General features: G+C 27.9%; 3 protein-coding genes across 3 annotated transcripts; 2 read left to right on the top strand and 1 right to left on the bottom strand.

The window, feature by feature from the left end:
• Window positions 1-4,735: 4,735 nt before the first annotated feature.
• On the bottom strand, window positions 4,736-7,519 carry OCT59_008223 (uncharacterized protein; the record flags this gene model as incomplete). Its single annotated transcript, XM_066142317.1, has 6 exons — window positions 4,736-5,411; window positions 5,490-5,613; window positions 5,938-6,228; window positions 6,308-6,419; window positions 6,603-7,212; window positions 7,431-7,519. The coding sequence occupies 6 exons, from the start codon at window positions 7,517-7,519 to the stop codon at window positions 4,736-4,738; spliced, it is 1,902 nt and encodes a 633-aa protein (XP_065999209.1).
• A 1,096-nt stretch (window positions 7,520-8,615) lies between these two features.
• OCT59_008222 (uncharacterized protein) lies at window positions 8,616-9,276 on the top strand (the record flags this gene model as incomplete). The annotated part of the gene is made up of 3 exons (XM_066142316.1): window positions 8,616-8,810; window positions 8,889-8,988; window positions 9,065-9,276. The coding sequence occupies 3 exons, from the start codon at window positions 8,616-8,618 to the stop codon at window positions 9,274-9,276; spliced, it is 507 nt and encodes a 168-aa protein (XP_065999208.1).
• A 1,327-nt stretch (window positions 9,277-10,603) lies between these two features.
• Window positions 10,604-11,830, top strand: OCT59_008221 (uncharacterized protein; the record flags this gene model as incomplete). The annotated part of the gene is made up of 5 exons (XM_025323017.2): window positions 10,604-10,670; window positions 10,768-11,109; window positions 11,196-11,409; window positions 11,478-11,748; window positions 11,825-11,830. The coding sequence occupies 5 exons, from the start codon at window positions 10,604-10,606 to the stop codon at window positions 11,828-11,830; spliced, it is 900 nt and encodes a 299-aa protein (XP_025164740.2).
• Window positions 11,831-15,959: the final 4,129 nt, after the last annotated feature.

The raw sequence follows: 15,959 nt of genomic DNA, 5'->3' as shown, positions 1-15,959 counted from the left end.
TAAAAAAACACTTTTAAAAAGTGTCTCATGTCTCAAACTTTTAAAATAAATATAAATTTATTGTTGGGCCAACTGAATTTTTTAAGATTTTTTAATTTTTAGGGTGGTCGGATACTTTTTACCGGGGAGTGTACATTGTATCTACTATTTTCATGTCTCTAGGATTGATAGATCAAAAGTTATTTGCATTTTACTGTTTTTAGACATTTAACAATAACTTCTGATCTATTGAACTTATAGACTTGAAAATACTGCGGTTAGATGCGTCTCAATTAGACAAATCCAATGAATCATAAATCATTAAATTCTGATTACTGGACGTCGAAATAATGTGATTTAATGGTCATTTTTTAGAAGTATCCAGATACTTTTGGCAGGTGAGTGTATGTGCATTTATCGCTCTTTGGAGTAGATGTACGGTAGTTCAGACTTAGGCGTATTAGGCGCTGGGAATTTGTAAGTATTTGGTATGAGATAAAAATTCTTTTTATGTAACTCCTGTAAGTATGAGTAAATAATTTGATTTTGTCAATATCTATATTTATAAATATTATTTTAATGAATTTTTCAAATTTAGTACAACACGAAAAATATGATGGTTTGTTGTCATATAATAATATCCCTTAAAGTGTAATGTAATTATAAAAAATATTTTTAATTTATTAGAATTATCAAGAAATAAAATGGTTTTTGTAAAGTAAACAAAAAAAAATTAGATTGAAAGTAATATAAAAATGGGCAAAACCAAAATTTGTTATATGTGGTATTGTTAGATACGTGGACACGTAAAAAGTAGATACTTTTGCAAATTGAACCGCTTTTTAATAAAAAAATACTAGGTACTACAGTGGTACTACGTGTTCTTTTAATGAGTCAACGCCAGTAAGTAGGAAGCCAATAAAAATTGTATTTGCCCATTCGCAAAAAAAAAAAGCCCATTCGCAACTTCTAAGTTCCCTTATTACATGAATTTATATTACACAGAAATAAGCGTTATGATTTACCATATCGACCATAATAAATTATCACGTGATTTTCTATATCTTTAATAAAATTTAATAGTGATATGTAATGCATTAGTTAGGGATTGCTTAAACAAAGCATATTAAGCAGAGTTTGAGCACAAACTTTTTTAAACTTTTTAATATGCATTATAAGTCTGTTTAACATTTTTTTTTAATATAATATATAAGTATAATTTAAATATACTTATTTAAGCATATTTTAGCAAAATAGCTTTAGTTTATTTTAGTCTCTTTGTTTTTAATTTAATAATTTTTTAATAAATCATAATAGTTGAAGAATTTCATCTTCAAGTTCAGAAAAAGTGGGAGGATGAGAATGAGTATTTAAAGATGATTAATGGTCCTACTTGGTCTGTCTCGGTCTGGTCCAAGCTGGTCCCGCTTTGTAGGACTGGACCGCATGCTTCGAATCCATAGTCCTAAGTAATGTTAACCGATCACTGCAATTGGTCAAATGCGATCACATGATATTACACAAGTCCAAAAAAAAGGAAATTCTGTTTCCTTCCAAAATGGAAAAATGGTTACACAAGAATCCAAAAAAGGATATTTTTGTGACAATCATTTAATTTTAGCCAGAATTATCATAAATTTCAAAATTTATGAAAGACCGATAGAGGACCGCGTCCTACGCAGTTCGGTCTTTTTGCATGTAGGACCAGAGAAGACTATGGTCTTTAAGATCTTTGCTGAAACTTGGAGTTTACAATTGATATTGATTAGATATTGCAATGATATCATTACGATATCATTACGATATTTTGATAAAAAATAGATTCGACGTCGTTAAGTTAGTCGTAACTATATTTATTCGACATTGATTAGTTCGATATCTCTGCGATATCGCAGCGATCATTATGCGATGTAAATATTATCACGTAATCACATCGTAGTGATATCGTATTAACATTGAATTAATATTACAAAAATATTTGACATTTATTTGATATCGTAACCATGTCGTATTAACATTGAATTAATATTACAAAATATTTGACATTTTATTTGATATCGTAACCACATTGTAGTGATATCATATTAACATCGAATTAATATTGCAAAAATATTTTACATCTATTTGATATCGTAACCACATCGTAGTGATGTCGTATTAATATTGAATTAATATTACAAAATATTTGACATTTTATTTGATATCGTAATCACATCGTAGTGATATCATATTAACATCGAATTAATATTGCAAAAATATTTTACACCTATTTGATATCATAACCACATCGTAGTGATGTCGTATTAACATTGAATTAATATTACAAAATATTTGACATTTTATTAACTACATCATAATAATATCATATTAATATCGAATTAATATTACAAAAAATGTTTTACATTTATTTATTATACATTAATAATAATAATTTTTTATTAATGGATTATTATGGGTGAGTGGAGTACGTTTCTTTTCTTCCTTTTTTTTTATTCTTTTCTTCTCTTTTTTATTCTTTTCTTTCGTATGTAAGTGGATGGATACGTCATTTTCAATTTTAAAGTATATATATATATATATATATATAACAATCATGATTAATAAAATGTACTCTTTGTAAAATATATTTAAAATTTAATACATAACCTTGGGATAATAGTTAGAGCAGGTAATTCCGGGATTTTGTAAAGAATAATAAAAATGATAATATTTTTAAGTTAGTTCTTTCTTTAAATTTTTTTGAAAGTGTTTTGTTTCTTAAAATCATAATATTGTAAAAAAATGCTGGTTGCTACGACTGACGGACAACGACAAATTGTCAGGCTACCCCCGGACAAAGTAATTGGAAGGCAGAAAATGTCATAAAATATCCAGCCCTATTTCATAACATTTTCCTCCAGGTTAAAGCAAATATTACAAAAGAAATTGCAAATATATTTAACAAGCAATAGATAGATGGCCGTTGAAAAATATATTCACACTTCATATTGTAATACCACAGTCTAACAAAGAAAGACAAAAAATTGCAAATATATTTAACAAGCAATAGATACATGGCCGTTGAAAAATATATTCACATTTATACCACAGTCTAACAAAGAAAGACTCAAACCACAACATATTGTAAAAAAAATATGAAAAATACGCGTATATCCTATTTTCATACCTTGCTTAACAGCTCCACTATTTATTTAAAAGCGGCTTTTCTCTCTTTTGTATGTGGGTAGTGGGTACATTTTTCCTTTCTTTTTATTCTTTTCTTTCGTATATGAGTGGCGGGTACATTTTCTTTTCTTTATTCTTGCTTTTATTCTTGCTTTTCGTATGTGGATGTCTTACTATGTTGAATATATAAACTAATAAAGTATTGTTAATATTGTAAAGAGATAATTAAAGTATACTTTAAAAAGAGAAAAGAAGAGACGAACTAAAATATCGTAAAGTGTTAATATAAAAGACAAGAGAAAAGCGTATTTTTGAAAATAAACAAAAAAAATCTCATTAATAAACGCGAATTTTAGCTATTTTTAGATATCACATGCATGTAATTAAAGTGATTTTAATTGGTTAATTTTAATTTATTATTACATCATGCATATGATTTTATTGGTTAATTGTTAATTTTAACCAAAATTTTATACGATACAAATTAAAATAATTATTTTATTATATTTATATAATTAATATAATTATATGGCTGTAAAATAAAAATTATTTTTTATCCAAATTCTATTTGTAGTATTATGATTTGGTAGTTGGCACCTTTCTGAATTACAATTATGAATAAAGTGTACTTTTTGAACATTATCTATTACAGTAATTGGAAAAATACGTCTCCATTTATCTCCTGTTGCTTAAAGACGGTAAAGTGGATATTTTAATACTGAATGTTCAACCATAGTATCTTCAAACCAATCTACAACAATAAATGCATAATATTTGTTATTATTACCCTTATGTTGAAAGATACCTTTGATTATTGTATAAGATTCTTCATGATCTTCTTCATAAATTGTGATAAAATCATCGAGATGTAGGTGAACTTTTGAAAGGATACCATTTTCTTCTTCAATCATATATGATGCAAATTTGTACCAACTATTGAAGAGTTTATAAGTGCCGCCTCAAACTTCATATCCACATAAGATAAAAACAATTCAGTTTTAAAATTATGTAAAGTTAAAAGAAGTTTATCACGTTCCTGCTTTGACATTCTTTTTTTTAATGAAATATTGGAAATAAAGTTTACTGGAGATATAACTAAATTAAAAGATTAGTAAATATAAATATCAAACATGTACTACTATATGCAATAAAATACTTACTTTTTGTATCATCATCATCGTCTTGAACTTGTTCAGTTGCTTCAGTTGAATATTTATCTTCTGTAACATACCAATTTAAAAATAATTGTCCAAAATTTGAATTTGTAAATCCAGTACAAGATCTATTAAATCTTGGATCAATACCACCATCTGCTAAATGTCGAATTGCAAATAAAGTATTGTAACGCTTTAATAAATCCAAATCTATGTTTTTGCAATTAGTCTTTGGTACCATCCCCTTAAAAATACGATGGACCATTTCTTTTATACCAACTTGGGTATTAATAAGTGTTCCAAAGGTTTTAGCATACATCAAAAGATGCATATTAACGTGTATATTTGGTAAATTAACAAAATTTACAAAAACCTATAAAAAGTAAAATATTGTTAATTATTTGAAATTATTCCATATTTCAATATCAAATTTGTAACTATACCTTTGGAAGGATTGAAAACTCTTCTTCAAGACATTGTTGCAATTCCTCATAGCTATCTGATGTAAATTTCTTGTTAAAAACTGCTTTCATAGTTTTTGCAACATGTATCCAACAAGATATAATAATTTTTGGAACTGAACTAACTCGAAATGCATCAATTCTTTGTTGAACCATGGCTGTTTCATTACGTTTGATACTTGATTCTTTTAAAAACTGGTTTAACAAAAATGGCATAATCATAGCTAATCTAAGTAAATCCGACATCATAAAACTATTGTAGTGAGTAATCGGATTTGGTAAGCGAGACCATCTTTTTGGGATTTCAAAATTTTTCCAAATTTCGATAAAATTATCTTCTCCTTCTCGTGAAAATAATTCACAAGTTAATTTTAGTAGCTGCCCAATCTTTCCTGCAGTCGCATGATAAACATACTGCGGCGTCTGTAAATGTCTTTCCCTTTTTAATTTATCTAAAATACTAGGTAATGATCGTAAACCATATTCCGTACAAAGTTGATCTCTTCTTGACATTATAGTCTCATGAGAAATTTTTAAGATTTCTTCGTCTGTAATATGATGATAACGTAATGTTGTTACGATATCCTGATTGTGAGCACTCAATAATTCTTTAGTAGTTTTACAAGTACGACAACCCTTATTTGCATTATGTCTAAATTTATTTTTTAAAAAATTTTAATAGTTGTCATAAAATTATATTATTATATTATTAACTAAATTGAAAAAATACCTTAATACTCCTGTCAAATCGTTACCTTGAGGTAAATCTGCCGTAACAACGCCTAAACCAGCAATTATCCATGCATCTTGTCCTTGGACAGTCATCACCTTTCCTTTCTCTAATTCCTTCATTTCTGAAATGAATGGTATCATAAATTCGTCAAATTTTCCTTCAAATGGGATAAACCCAATAACAAAATGGTTCTTTATTAGCTTTCTTTGATGTGCTGGCATATTTCCAAACTGTACATAAACACCACCTAGAGAATGGTATACATTTCTAAATGTACCAAAATCATCATAATAAAGATCTAAAAATAGCTTATAGATTGGCATAGATGATGATGGTGGATTTCTGATAGAAATGTAATCAGATGGATGTAGGTATAAAAGCTTTACATTATGAACGTGCCAACGGTCATTACATTTATAAATTATTTCACTAATCCGCAATGAACCATCAGGAATATTTTGATGTTGAAACATCATCAATATAGTTACTTTTTCTAAAATTTGAGAAGTCATTATAATTAAAAATGGTTCGTCTTGTAACCATACTTCACCGGTAATAGAACGACGTTGTCTTGGTAACCCTTTTAAATTTCTGGGTAAATTTCTATATTCCAAAATTTTTTGAATTCGTAACTGATAATATCCATCATCATTTTTTAAAATTGATCTTAATCTTCCAAGTTTTTTTTGACCATTATCATCATGATAGTAAACAAAATCACCAGATCGGTACAATACTATTTATTAAAAATAACTTTAATAAATATTATCAATGATAATAAATTATAATTGTATCAAAGTGTATTATTTTATAACCTTCTGATATTAATATTTTGTGTTGTCCAAAAAGTGGGGATTCCCCCCATAAATTTCCATGCCAAAATTCTGATTTTTCTTCAGAATTAATGCCAGGTCCAAAATACATATGCTTCATTAGCATCGGATTATTAAGAACACGTCATATAATTTCACTGATTGAGAGTTGATACGAAAGTTTTGATCCTCGTGAGGTTGATGGAGTTTTTTTTGGTGAAATTTTAATAGACTTTGTTATTATTGGTAGGAGAGGAAGACGTTTTCTCCATGATTGGAATCTTCGGATATTTTTTACCACATGGGTAGATTCAAATTGAGAATTGTAAATGATATCGACAAGATCTTCATATGCTTTCGTAGAAACATTATGCTTCTGAAGCCAGCAAAATAATGCCGTAGTTGTATAATTATTAAAGTACGGTGCAAACTCACCATTGCAGAACGGTATCTTGTCTTCATCTAACGCTTCAACAATTTGATCTATTTCTTCCTCTTCATTATTACGTTCCTTTTCATCGTTATTACGTTCCTCTTCATCATTATTACGTTCCTCTTCCACTTGATTATTATTATCATCATTGTTACCTTCCTCCTCCTCCTCTTCGTCATTGTTTTCATTATTATCTTCCTCCTCTTCCTCCTCTTCATAATTGTATTCGTTATCACTTTCTTCTTCCTCTTCAGTATCAGATGAATTGACATTATCTTGCGAAAATATCATCTCATCATTGAAGTTTTGAGGATTAATTGATCCATATGCATTATCGTCATCATTAATGTCTTGAAAACTTAAATCATCTTTATAATCATACTGAAAGTCTATGTCATCGTTATTATTATCAGGTGAACGTACAGGCGAACGAATTGCAACTCTCTCGTCAGAATCTGTTGTCTCATTAGGTTTGCTGTAAGAAACCCGATTTCAAATTTGAATTGGCTCTATTAGTTTATTGTGACTATATCGTCTTCTCATCTTTTGACAATTTAAATCCTTAACTTAATTTAGAATTTTTATAAAATTCAATAAATCTTTATAAAAATTATTTATTAAATACCTTAATACCTTTTATATTGTTTAGCGTATCGACAAAAAAACCAAAATCAATTCGGTTAAAATTATTACCAATTTGCTATAGATTCTGATTGGAGTTTTGAAAGTAACACAATCGTCAAGTTTTGGAACACAATCGTATACAAAATCAAGTAGCACATTGGAGTTTTAAAAGTAACACAATCGTCAAGTTTTGGAACACAATCGTATACAAAATCAAGTAGTACATGCTTTTTTTATCATTAATCAATACATAAAAATTCAATTAGTATAAAAAAAATTTATTTCATACTTGCTTAAATCTCACAAATGCGTCAAAAAACTCAAAAATTAAACTAATTGAATTGCGAAGTTTTTGACCTGTAAATTCATATGCAGGATTATAAAAAATAGTGGTTGAAAATTATACTTAATAAATAGAAAATGCTCTCGTGAAACAATAATTTAGTTAATTTAGTAGTAGAGTATTAAAGTTTACGATTTAATAAAATAATAGATAAAGTATGATTTAATTTACGATTATATATTTAATTTACGATTATATTTTTCAAACATCAAAACTAATGAAGCGAATTCGTTAAACACCATGATTGTTATTAGCAGACCAATTAAATCAATTTTCGTTAATTAATTTTCGTTAATTTTAAGCCATTGTCAAAATAAAATAAATGTTGTGGTAAAACTTTCCCGATTGAACCTCTAAATCGACCACTATAGAAGATAATTACGTGTATAAAAACATCTTTATTATTCCATAGTAAGTCCTCAAATTGACCCGCGACTCACTCACGGTAAATGCTTTAATTTACCATAAAGACATCACGATACACCCGCGACATACCCGCGGCATACCCATGGCTTATCCAAATTTGTTTAACAAATTTGTTTAAACTATTTATTCCACATCATTGCAATTTCTTATTGTGTTCATAGATTGTAGGCGTAATAATTTGATTTTTTTTTTTTACACAGATTTTTTTTATTTTCCCACTCCTTTTACAAAATTCTTTCGTTTCATTAATTCTTTCGTTTTCATTAATATAATTCTTCATTTCATTAATTCTTTCGTCTTCATTAATATTTCATTAATTCTTGTGTTCATAGATTGTAGGCGTAATAATTTGATTTTTTTTTTTACACAGATTTTTTTTTTTTTACACGGATTTTTTTTTTACGGATTTTTTTTTATTTTCCCACTCCTTTTACAAAATTCTTTCTCTTTCGTTTTCATTAATATTTCATTAATTCTTTAATAACATGTGGACTGATAGACAATTGCCAGTTTTAATTAATGAAAGAAAAAATGAAAACGATAATTTTCACGAACTTAGTGGTAATATGAAGCATAATTTTTGGAAAGGGCTAGCAAGCAAAATAAACCTTGAATTCGGAACCACATATACTGGGAGGCAATGTAAAGAAAAATTTAACGGCTTAGTGCAAGCTTATAAAGTATATAAACATTATTTCAGGTTCAACTACTATTTTAGCATATTAAATAGTACTAATATAATTTTATAATTTTATTAGAAAATGCAATTATATATCGAGGGTAAGCCAAAGGGAAGGAAAAGTGCTCTAGGAACGAAGTACTACGAGGAATTCAGTGAACGTTTTTGGGAAAAACGACGTAAATATTAGAAAACCACGTAAATATTTTATTTTTTTTTTATTTAATTCATAAATTAATCTGATTATTTATTTAGAAACAATTTATGATATTGCTCACGAAATTAACACAACAAGCCATATAACAACTCCGTCATCCTTACCACTACATTCACCAATATGCTCACCTATATCACCTCTCCGTTTACACTCATCATCATCACCTACGCCTCTCCTCCATCACTCATCACCTACACCTTACCGTTTACGAGGCTCACCTTCATATTATGAAATCATTGAAATTGAATAATTTCGCCTCTCCGTTTACGCTCACCTCACTTCATATGAAATTGTAAATCTTTCAAATCATAATTACTATTTTGTTATATTAATGTCTGTACAACATTCAATTTTGCTTAATATTATATTGCTGTACAACATTCAATTTTTTGCTTAATATTATATTGTACAACATTCGTTAACACATTCAATTTTTTTATTTTCTGAACGATGTATCTTTCATTATTTGGAAAAAAATACTATTTACTTTACTACATAAAATAATAAAATATGCTAAATCATTAAATAAGCAAATAAGCAGATCGTCGCTGTATTATTTCAATTGGAATATTTTAATTATAACCTCCACAATTAATCATGAAAATTATTTTGAGAGTATTCTAGCAACCATCAAACTGTACTATGTTTCATCCATTTATCGTTTAAAAATTTCTCTTCCTTTAGCAGTTAAGTTTATAAATTTCTATTTAATGGTACTATTGAAATGTAAATTCGTTACCAACTCTAAATATTTTTGAATTTTGTAGCTTTACATAATATTCTATAGACTGCTCACGACTTTCTTTTCATAATTGTACAATAATATACAAAAATCATATGTTAAGGAGTTGCATTGTCTTTTCGCAAATTTAGTAATCAGTCACATATGAGTAAAAAGGTTTGATTGGGTTATTTGGATGCAATAATATCTTTAACATTACGTAATTTAATGCCGAATGATAATAGTAGCTATAATGGCTATACTTTTTGAGTTTGGTGCATATCATTGTATCACATAAAATGATACTTCACATGATTAATTTCTTCTCACTCCTTTCTTCTAATATTTTTCTTCTCACTCCTTATATGGCCTAAAAAAGTATAATAAAATTTATGAAATTGAATCGTAAATACGCAATAAAATAAAGATTTGGAACTGATTTGAAGTAATCTTCTATATAAAAAAAGTGTCCAGTATTCACTTTTATTATTAAATGAAATACAAATTATTTATATAAATTAAATTTAATTTTCGATCTTGAAATCATAATTTTTAGTTTTCCCATCTCCTGATATTTTTAACTGATCCTGCATTTTACACAATACATAATGATATTGAGATCATGTATATTTTCCAATTAAATACTACAATCATAATTACAATAGCTAAAATCTCAAAATTATATCATGATAAACTCGCCCTTTTTTTTTGTTCATTCAATGTTTATCACCTACTTTTTTGAGCAAGAAAGTTGCTCCACATTTTTTATTCATTCATATTTTCTCGATATATATCACCTACTTTGAAACAAAAAGGTTGTTCCACTTTTTTTTTCGCTCATATTTTTTTTTATATTATGACAACTAAACGTAAATCACCTAATAAATCGTCTGATAATAATCAAGAAATGGAAGTTGAAGGAGGTATGTAGATATAACTCTTTTGTAAATTTATAGTAAGTTTTGTTATATAGTTATATGTAAGAGAATAATTAATAAATACCAAAAATATGTATAATAGGATTGAAAAGAAAACAAATTACGAAAAAAAGAAGAGATATTGACATTGAGAAAGCCAATCAGTTGATGAAAAAAAGTAAAAACCATAGTAATAAAGAAGCTGCCGAATCTGCCGATAAAGAAGTTATAGTAGTAAATGAAAAAAGAAGTAATGATGATGATGATGATGATGATGATGATGCGAGTAAGACGGAAGATCATAAAAAACCCGAAGTATTTCAATCAAAGTCAAATTTAGAAATAGTTGCTTGGCTCGTCGACCATCCAGAAATTTTAAGATTGGCACTAGAAATGAACAATACGGATGTTGCTATCTTATCATCCAGTAAAATTACGGACGTAAGTATTAAATTAACATGATAATATTTATTTGTCTAAATCTTTTAAATAATGTATTTTTAATATTTTAGGATAAAATTCGTCTATAAGACGAAAGTGTCAAGTGTCTTTTTTTACATGCGAGAAGTCCACGTGGTGAAGTTTTTGATGAGTTGATAACAAAAATTTTCAAAATAAAAATACATTCGAACGAAGCTAAAAGCTACCTCGAAAAAACCCGAAAATTTTTCATCGACTTCAGAAATAAGTTTAACCAAATTATTTTAACTTCTGTAAAAGAATTTAAAGAAATAAGAAAAAACAGGTATTTATTTAATTGTTTCCTAGCTAACCAAATAGTGCTGTTTGTATTAATTATTAATTTAATTATAGAGCATCTACCGGAAGTTTATCTCAAAAAGAACTTATAGATTACGTTGATGAAGAATTTGTTCAAAAGATTTTAAGCCGACAGCTTGTAGCTGTTAATATTTCAGAATTAACAAGAAATGGAGGGTTCGATATCTTGGTTGATTTCGTAAGAGAAACCTTTAAGGTTTCGTGGAATGGAAAAAATTTGTCCGCTGTTAAAGAATTAGATAATATAACCAAAGAATTAATGATCCCTTCTAGGAGCGGAAACAAGATCGTTGATTCTTTATCGGTAAGTTATTTTATTTATACTGATACTTCATATCCTTTAATCATAGTTATTAATAATAATATTAAATTATACATAGTTATAAATCTTAGCAAACGCTCTAATTTTTTTATAAAATTATGCATTTTATAACGATATTACATTGAATAAATTTAGTAAATTTTACAAGTAAATGATAATATGAAACATCATTATTCTAAACATTATACCATAATGTCGAGTGATAATAATATAAAATAAAATGGATGTATAAAACTATAAAATGTTTGTCTAAGATATAACACTTTCAAGTTTAAAAAGTAATTATTGTTTTGTTAAAAATGGAATGGTTATTATGTGACGTTTCTTCTTTAATGTATACGGCCTAAATATCTCTATATATTTGACGTTATTATACAGATCAAAAAGAATTTATACAGATCAAAAAGAATACATTTATGTAACATTTGCGTAAAGTAAGAACTTTAAAGTTTAAGCCAATTCTGACTGGTAATTTACAAAATAACAAACACATTTCTTAAAAAAATTCCGAATCAGAATACTTTTCCGGTTTTCATCTTCGATTCTGCAAAAAATTGAAAAGTTCAGGTGATAATTCAAGAAATATCCACCTATAAAAGACTAAACAATTATCAGATTGATCAAGTTCGTGTAATACCAAATTTAATAAATTGTCTGATTAAATAATCGCGTATATTAAATGATCGCGTATATTATAAGGCTATTAATTCCTAAAAAGTCAATTTAACCACTATTTTATTTAAGACTATTTATTTTGTACATTTTTTTTTTTTAAAAAAAAAACTTTCTTTCTGAAAGTAGAGTCTGCCTCCTATAACGTTTGCCATCGTGCATAGTGTGTTATAGGAAAAGGCGGACTTGAATTATATAGGTGTAAGCTTATGTTATATATATAGGCGTAAAGCTTATATAATTAACGCAACAAAAATCCTTTAATTAAGGGTTAAAATAGGCATGATGGGATATTCTCATATATCATGAGCTTTGTCTGTTCGAAGTGTCGTTTTATATATAATTAAGTAGGCTTAAGTCGTAAGTAACTTTTTTATAACATTGATTATTGGAGAATTAAGTGGCAAAAATAATTTTTAGTTTGTAAGACTTTAACTCCATACCAACTTGTGTGTGTTTGGCGTATATTTTATTCCCTAACCCTTAGACCCACTCGTGGGTTGGTAGGTTGCTTTGCACTTCTTGCAGCCTATCTTTAATGGGTTTTAGGTCCACGTTTGCCCATTTAAAATTTATTAAACAGGATGTCATTCGTCCAAACACATTGCAACGTTTGTTGATGAAGCTATGGTTGTCTAATAAAAGTTCGCTTTGCCAGGTAATTTATGGTGGATTCAATGGATCAAATTACAAACAACAATAATGCAGTCATATGAGAATTCCAGGCCAAAGAATAAGGGTGAATTGTCAAAGTTGAGAATATATTTGTATTTTTTTTTTAAAGCCGTCATTCTCATGAACTTTTTCATTGTATCCCTAAGTTCAATGATTTTGGTAATGATGAAACTGCAGTTGTTTACAGGGGTTTCCCGCCAAACTTCTGAGGTGAATTTATGTCTGGTGTTTTCGAATATACTTATCCTTTTTGCAATAGAGTCGTAGCGAGTCTTCTTAAAGCGTACCTGTGACACCCCATCCAACTTGGGCAGTGTCGCTGAATCTAAAGCAAGGTATCCGGTTAATCCTCAACTTTGGGTTGATGAGTTATGATTCTGGAGTATTAAGGCATAATGTTTTGACTTACATCACCAATTTAACTCATAATTCTAATTTATTGAATTAGTTTATTATAGATTTATTGATATTTTTTTTTATCTGTTATATAATATTTAAACTAATGTATACTTTATCTGTAATTAAAATTGTTATTGTAATAAATAACCGGTAACTTAAATCTATTGAAATTAACTTTTAAATTAGATTACAAATTATTAAAATATTATAAAATTGAATTTAACGATATTTAATTGATTTGATATTTTTAAAGGTAAATTCAATATTTATAGATAATATCATTTTGATATTATTTTGATACTGAATTAATATTAAAATAATATTATATTGATATTGCATTTATTAAAAAAAAATCATTATTGTTATAACAATATCAAAATGATATCATTTCGTTATATCAAAACGATATCATATTAATATCGTATTTACTTTCTATTTTTCATTATTGTTATAACAATATCGAAATGATATCAATTTGATGTTTCGTCAATATCGTTATGATGTCGATTAGATAATTATAAAGTGATATTTTTACGATATCATATTGATATTGAATTAATGTTGGAACGATATCATATTAATATCGTATTTACTTTCTATTTTTCATTATTGTTATAACAATATCGAAATATCGAAATGATATCGATTTGATGTTTCGTCAATATCGTTATGATGTCGATTAGATAATTATAAAGTGATATCTTTACGATATCATATTGATATTGAATTAATGTTGGAACGATATCATATTAATATCGTATTTACTTCCCATTTTTCAAAAAATTTATTGTTGTTATAACAATATCGAAATGATATTGATCTGATATTTTTTCAAACAAATATCTTTACGATATCATTTCGATATATTGAATTAATATTGAAATGATATCATTGCGATATCATAATGATATCATTTGCAAATCGATATCGCCACGATATTTATTTAACATCATTATTATATCAATTCGGTATTGTTTAAAAATTCAAGGTTTCTGTAAAGATCATTGACCATCTTTATGAGTATTGTGACATTAAGAGTGAAAGCAGGAAGATCTAGGTTGAGAACAGGATCAAAACGAAGCCTTATGACCAGTAACATCAGCATAAAATCTTTGTTAAGAATTGATAGGACATGTAAAACAGTTATGGCGTTTAACAGGATGGAAAGAAGGTAAGTATTTGTTATATAATTCACGCAGTTTATCATTACTAGACCAGGGACAAGAAGGTTGTTGATTAGCACGTGATGAGGCACATCGTTCAAGATTACAATCAAGTCAACCACAATAATGGCAAAGAGAGAATACTTCATTTAGTTCATGCCAGGTAAATCCAATATCTTTAAGGGCACAAGTAATACCTATAGCAGATTCTTTCGTAGTTGCAGACGAGAAATATACATAAACATACATACGGTTTAAGAGTGTATGAATTGTAAGAGAAGGAGATATTAACGCTTTTAGCAGAAATTTTATCAGCGATTTTAGTAAGGTCAGCGATAACTGAACTGCGAGGAAGACTGGCAAGAAAAACAACATGATTGTATCTAATAGTGTATTGATCAGATGAGCAACAAACAAGGCAGACGTGTAGGTAATAACCAGTACAAAGAACAGCCCACATGTTTTCAAATTATTCCATAGAAGTAGGGGATTAAAAAATGGTATTACAGAAAAGAATTGGGATAATGAGTATAGTATGGTGACATTTGGCAGTGTGTAACATAAAGGTGTGAAGCATACTCAGATGATAAATAGACATCTGGCCAAACTGCTAGGCTGAGCCTGGACTGAGGTGTTTATTTATCATTTGAGTAAACTGTTACATAGTAATCCATACTATACTTATCACGCTAACCCGACTAAAATTGCTTGTCTAAACCTTTTCAAAATCCTACAATTAGTTTCATCAAAATTTTACTATAGATTTATTATAGTTTCGGCAGAGTTTCAGCAGTTTTGGCATTTATAATAAGTTTCGGCAGTTTTGCTTTTCTTCAAAATTTTGCCAGTTTTTTAATATAATTTTAATATAGTTTCGGCAGAATTTCGCTTTTTGACGAAATGCTATCTTGCCTAAACCCTTAGATTTTGGCAAGCAACCTTAAACCCGACACTACTCATCTTCATAACACTCATTCAAAACTATATACGCAGTACAGTATAGTTTAAAAGACGTGTTCAGCAGTAGGTAACAATACCATAATGAAAAAAAATGCCCCTTAACTGTACATCAGTGACAAAGAGAGGGATGTTAGTAACTATTAGGGTATGCAGCTGTCCATCTACTTTTTTAGCAAATGCATCAGGAAATTATATAATGCAAAAAGTTGTGCAAGTTTACACATCATAATATTTCGTAAGCTTCCAGACCCGCCATAAGTTTGCATAAATGTAATATTTTATAACTTTTTAAAATATTTCAAAATATTACGATATGCAAAGCTT

Source organism: Rhizophagus irregularis, chromosome 16 (assembly GCF_026210795.1).
Source record: "Rhizophagus irregularis chromosome 16, complete sequence".
In the NCBI taxonomy this organism is placed as follows: Eukaryota; Fungi; Glomeromycota; class Glomeromycetes; order Glomerales; family Glomeraceae; genus Rhizophagus; species Rhizophagus irregularis.
This window is presented reverse-complemented; position numbering and strand designations above follow the sequence as displayed.